We start from the raw sequence: 6,343 nt of genomic DNA, 5'->3' as shown, positions 1-6,343 counted from the left end.
TGAGCTGCTTCTCATTTAGAAAAATCTATGTGTATTTGTGGTTCCTGCTCCTGCAATCCTGGGCGGCCCACTGAGACAGTTTGGCAAAGGTCCGTGACAGATTAGCTGTGAATGAGACAGATTTTCACTTGTTCACACGTGCTCCTGAGAGGGAAGTATAAACAGGCAGAAGATTTGTGTTTTTACCTGACCGCCCACCTAAAAGCTGTAGCGACGGTACATGCTTGTACACATGCCATGGCTGCAATGCTTTGTGTCGAAGCCATGGCAAATTTTAAACAGCATATTGTGTTTGGCAGGTGGTGCCACTAGCTCAACATCACCGTGGCAATTAATGTGGCCGTGCTGCAACCAGGTGCCCACATGGTGCTGCAATAAAAAAAAATCCCATTGGGATAAATAAAGGAGAAATAAAAAATGGTATTTAGGAGGTGGCAGTATCTACCACGGATAGCTTTTCCGAGGGTGAGGTGGAGCCTGCTGCCTGTTTGAATAAGGCTTTAAAACACATGCACAATTAAGACATGGTTTTATGAGCTCTGTGATCAAGCCATAATCGTGAGACGCATGAGAGCGTAGAGTTCAGTGTCAGTGTACAGCCTATTTATGCTCAAGGATTTAAAAGCACGTCTCCCCCTTTTTTACACTTGGATTTAGTGCCTGTCAGGCTGTGGCATGCCATTGGAGCTGGCACCTGACAAAAACTGATGAGATCCTCGGATTTTGGAGGTGGATGTGAGCTGTGTATTTGTTTTTTGTGATCAAAAGGATTTATATTGTTGAAGTGCTACTTTAGGGCAGCAGAGGGAGGAATTTAAAAATGACGCTGCAGTCATAGGGCTCGTTCACACTATAACGTGCATAATAAAGTGTGCCATGATGCACTAAAATGCATGTTACTGCAATGCATAGCAACGCACTGTAGGTAGGTATTGCTATTCAAAGTTAATTCCACTCCAGCACACATCCAGAGAGGAGTGAACTGGTCTGGGTTCACTTGGTCTTTAACCAAACCCAGCCAGAAATTCAGTTCGGCAATTGTCCAAGCAAACCAAACCCAGGGCCACCCGTGTCTTACCAACCAATGGCCTGCAGAGAGTAATTGGTTGCTAGGACTCTATGTGCTGGGCTGTACAGCAACATTGGTTGCTAAAATGCAGGTGGGTGCATTATAAAAACCTATAACCCTGAGGGGCCACCAATGCCTTAGCAAACAACGACACAATGTTGCCTGCACAGCTACAGCCAGCAGCCTGGCTGTCCGAGTCAGATGCCATAGCGACCCAGGCGGCCTGGCCGGGCCCCGACGTGCCCCGGGCCCCATAGCGGCCGCCTGGGTCGCTATGGTGATTGTTACGCCACTGTGCACAGCTTTATTGGTTGCTAAGATGTTGGTGGCCTCACAGTTTCATAGGCAACCAATGATACTCTGCACCCCACATCTAAGCAACTAATGGCACTGTGATGTCTTCACAGCGTTATTAGTTGCTAAGATGCTGTGGCTCCACAGTGTCATAGGTTGTTATGGTGCACCCGTCTGGGCAGGCAAATTGACCAAATTGTTGAACTGCAAACAGCTTGGATTAGAGCCCAACATATGGTCAACCCAAAATCCAATACCTAATTAAGAGTATGCTGCAACAAAACTGAAAAACAAAATATGCAAAACCTATTTATTCATGCGTTGAGATATATTATTAGGCCATTTAAAATGAATGGACCATCCAATGCAGGGGTCTTAAAGTACCGGCCCGCGGGCCAATTGCTGCCCACAAACCGGTACTATGTGGCCCGCAGCCAGCTGACAAGTCAAGTACCTGACTTGCGGGAGCAGCTACACGGTCTGTATCACTGTTGGATGCAGATTGCATAGCTGCTTCTCTATGCCGGCACTCAGGACCTTTCGACCAGCGCTCTGAAATCCTTCAGCGAACACTGGCCCAAAGGATGAATTAGTAAGGTCTGCAGCATACATTACTAATTCCCACTAGATCACCAGTGATCATGCCTCTAAGCCTCCTCCCTGCAAAAAGGTAGTAATTTGTTCACGTGTATGGGTGGAGGTGTATTATTTCATATGTGCAGGGCTAATATTTTTTTATGTGTAGGGGGGAGGGGAGAATATTATTTTATATGTGCAGGGGTAGTATTTTTTTTATGTGTTGGGGGTGGGGGGGGGGGGGTTAGTGTATTAGGCTCCATTCATACTTGTAAGTTTAGGGGCAATTAGGAATTTCTGTTTCAGGAATTTGCATTTTCCTGCAGCAGGAATGCCTAATCAGGCTGTCACCCATTCAAGTTAATGATCAGGTGACAGCAGCTGCATGCAAACGCCTGCAAACCGCATGTAATGGTGTGTGATATGATTACATTGGGTTAGAAATCAATCACTCACCCTGGACGCATCAATAGTGCATCCACGGAGAGTGTTTTCTAACCGAATGTAATCATATCACATATAATTACATGCGCTGTGCAGGCGTTTACAGGCAGCTGCTGTCATCTGATCATTAACTTGAATGGGTGACAGCTGTCACTTGTAAACGCCAGATTAGGCATTCCTGCTGCAGGAAAACGCAAGTTCCTGACACAGGAATCCCAAATTGCACCGAACCTTACAGATATGAATAGGGCCTTATTGTGCGTGTATTTTGAAGTATGACATTTGGCAAGGGGTCCCCATGGGAGAAAATAAATTGTCAAGTGGCCCCAGAGTCAATTGAGTTTGAGACCCCTGGTCTAATGTAACGTATCTCAATTCAGCACACTACATTATGGTGTGAATGAGCCCTTGTATTAAATCATACTATTTATGTTTAGTGTTGCGTTGCTGTGTGACAGAATTAAGAAAAGCCCCCTGTGTATAGTAAATAGAATCACACAGTTATAAAAATTGTGCAAACTTTTTCTGCACTTTATGGTTTTTGGGGTTTTCTGAACTGCAGGTATTTTTGTAACACATAATATTTATAAAGTAGAGTTGCATGTTTTATGATTTTGGAGGATAAATAATAAGTAAATATTGTGGTTTAAGTATGCACAGACTTTGCCAGCTTTTGAGCTTGTTTTATTTCTTTATTTCCCTTCCTGTTACAAATATTTTTCTGTGTGTACTCTTGTTTGTATTTGCTATCTTCTTTTAAATCTTAAAAAAATAAATTAATTGGTAAGAAAGTAAAATAGCTGGAAGTGACTCAGTACACTGAATGGTTGCAGATTAGCATTGTAGGAGTATTGTCTGTGAAAGAGCAGGCTCCAGTTACCATGTGGGAAGGCATAAATAGGGCTGGCTCAGAGCAGTTGGAAAGCAGAGCATGACATAGTCACACCTGTTGTGAATGAGGGAGAGATAGAAAATGCTTGGAGTGAGATGTATCGGAACATCATTCATGTAGACGTTTCCCTGTGGTAAGGATAGCTGAAGAAATACTTGCATTGCAAGACTGATGAGAAGAAAAAAGTGGATTTGCCTGCCAAGTCATTGAAGGTATCAGGACTGGCTTCTGGACCTGTATCATGCCTCCACAAGTGATGCTGGATTGTTCTGATGGTAAAAGGTTAAGTCCACAGTTATCCGGTTCCTTGAGGAGGAGAAATTCATCCAGGCCCAACAGCCAGGAACTTGGAATCAAATGTGTGCTTGTGGGAGATGGTGCAGTAGGCAAGACCAGCCTGGTGGTCAGCTACACTGTAAATGGCTATCCAACTGAGTACCAACCAACTGCTCTAGATACATATTCAGGTAAGTTAAGTTAATTTAAGTTAAAATATCTTAAGATATTATATGTGGTTTCAATCATGAGTACAGATTTTATTTTTGTGCCCAATTTCTGCATGACTGGAACTTCTTATAGACCATCCAGCAATATAAATGGCAATTTTTTGGCTGAACACACCAGCAGTTTGATGTTAAAGGGTCCTACGAAAAAAAAAATCAGCTGTACTTGAATGCAGTTACTGTAGGCAATTGTGATAGCACAGCAAAAAAGACTTTGTGGGGCCAACTTCTTTGTAATTTCACTGTTAACTAAGGCTGGGTTCACACCTAGGTGTATCGAATATGGGCGTTTGTCACACATTTCGTGTTGCGCGATTCGCGGTTAAATACCGTGCGACAAACGCGCGTTTCCGAGGGCTAATTGGCTGTATCCCAATGGAAACGCGCAACAAAAACGCCCCAAAGAAGCTCCTGTACTTCTTTGGGCGTAGGGCGTTTTGTAGCGCGTTCATACGGCCTGTAATACGCCCAGGTTTGAACCATACCCATAGGAAATAATGGGATTTCGGTGTTTGAGCGTTTTGCAGAGCGTAGGAATGTGCTACAAAATGCCCAGGTGTGAACCGGGCCTTAAACTAGAACAATGCAATCTATACAGAATGCATATGAGTTTAAATACATAGGTGCCACTCTCTTGTACATTTTCCTGTAACGTCTTCCACTTGAAGGGTGAATATTTTTGCAGAATGTGTTAAATATTCACTCCTTTACCTTCAAAGTATAGGAGCCTCTATCTTTTAATTGGGGAGGGGTGACAAAATGTGCTGTTGTCATGCAGAGTTTGTGACAGGGGTGACACTTTCTAAACACAATCTCCCACTCCTTCCTGTCCTGGACAATTGTCTTCATGTGTACTTATCTCACCAGGTCTTGTCCCCTGCTAGGATGTCACAGTTCACACCATGCAATCATCTTTGGTGCTACAAAGGAGCTGTAATATAATATCCTATTAAATGGTCCACCCAAAAACTAATCGTAATGAGTAGTCTCTGGTGGATTGTTTTCACCCCAGGACTTCTATCTCCTGGGGATTCTGTTTTTCAGATCTCTGCAGGGGGTTCCAGCATCCCCCTTAGCCACAGAAACTCTCCTGTCACATTTTCTGTTGTGGCCAGGGAAGGCTTGCTTTTTCTGCTGTATTTTACATATTACTCAAGTTGAGTGAGACCCTCCTCATAGAGCAGACATAAGAGATCTCGCCACCTTTGCTCCAAGAGATCAAACAAAATATGCCGTGGGTTATTTAATTGACCCGCATCTACCCAAAATTGAAATATTTTAAGTCACCTGGCCCTTAGTCTTCACTTTCTTCTCTATGTTGCTCATCACAAGGTCTGTAATCATTGTGTTGCAATGTAATACAACATTACAACAAATATTTGTCCTAGTATTCAGTGTGCAAAATAACTGTGAATGTTGAACAAACAGGAGCACAGAAAACCCCTGACTCGGCACTTAGATCTAGACAATATTATCTGGTTCTGATAACCTCTGACCCTGCTCAGCATCAGTATTTACATTTTAGTTTTATTATTGCATCCTAGTGTGCCAGCAGGCAAGATCTATATTATGGCAGAATGCATACTTTTAGACAGAAAATTGGAACCAGATATTGCTCCTGCACCCTTGGCTAGCTGATTTTACCAGTCATCCTCCAGGTTGGATTGTTTCGACAGCGGACTGTTGGTCTTTTGAAATGCAATGAATATGAATTGGGGATGGGGGGGTAGTGATCATCGCACATGGACGTGTTCATATTTCTCAGTTTAGAGGGGTAAATCTGTCCGCAGGCAGATCATTTGGAACTGATTAGAGTGTAACTAGAAAGTGCTGGGCCATAGCAAAAAAATTATAGGGCCATTCACCCAAAAAGGCAGATCAGTGTGCTGGAAAGTAGTCCATGCTGTTCTGTCTGAGCCTGTGATTTAAATACTTATTAAAAATGAGGAGAAAAGGAGGAAGGATATAGATTAACACAGAGTTAATTTTTTGTATTCACTCACAATACCCCTTCTCTGGGACCCCATAACAGCTGTGTGTGCTGCTACACTAGTAGTTATGCCACATGCTATGTCTGTGGCCATGGAGTTGAAGTAAAAAACAGTTGGTGCTGATTAATGAAAACTAGGGGGAGAGGGCACAAAATTGGGATTGTTGCTCATAGCAACCAATCAAAATTCCTGTTTAATTTATCCATAAAATAAAGGATTAAATCTAAATGGTAGCTCTTGGGGAAAAAAAGTTCAATTTCCCCCATAATCGCTATACAGCCGGTATGCCGCTGTCAGTATATGAAAACATTGGCTGCAGCTGATTAGCTGCAATCACTGGTCGACCAATAATTTTTGGCCTGGCTCCTTCCTCTGCTTTTATTGCACAGGGATGTACCGAGTCCACATGCTGCTTGAAGTCATTAGGCCTCAATCCAAAATTCAAGCAGTGCATGGCCAACTTTAGTTTTCTGCTCTCAAATCCCGGCTCTAAAAGGAATTCTAGAAATTTCCTCTGACTTGCTGTTGAGTCTACATCAGGAAGTGAGGAAGTGAAGGCTTTAAAATGGCCACA

The 6,343-nt window shown here is 43.1% G+C and overlaps 1 protein-coding gene across 1 annotated transcript in view; it reads left to right on the top strand.

Annotated features, from left to right (window-relative positions):
- The first annotated feature begins 3,369 nt into the window (after positions 1-3,369).
- Positions 3,370-6,343, top strand: part of RHOV (ras homolog family member V) — a 10,718-nt gene continuing 7,744 nt past the window's right edge. Inside the window, exon 1 of the mRNA XM_018565360.1 lies at positions 3,370-3,742. Coding sequence (XP_018420862.1) covers positions 3,517-3,742 — 226 coding nt within the window. The 5' untranslated portion in view covers positions 3,370-3,516. The remainder of the gene's footprint in view (positions 3,743-6,343) is intronic.

The sequence above is a fragment of the Nanorana parkeri genome, unplaced genomic scaffold, assembly GCF_000935625.1.
Source record: "Nanorana parkeri isolate BGI_ZX_2015 unplaced genomic scaffold, ASM93562v1 scaffold837, whole genome shotgun sequence".
NCBI lineage: Eukaryota > Metazoa > Chordata > Amphibia > Anura > Dicroglossidae > Nanorana > Nanorana parkeri.
This window is presented reverse-complemented; position numbering and strand designations above follow the sequence as displayed.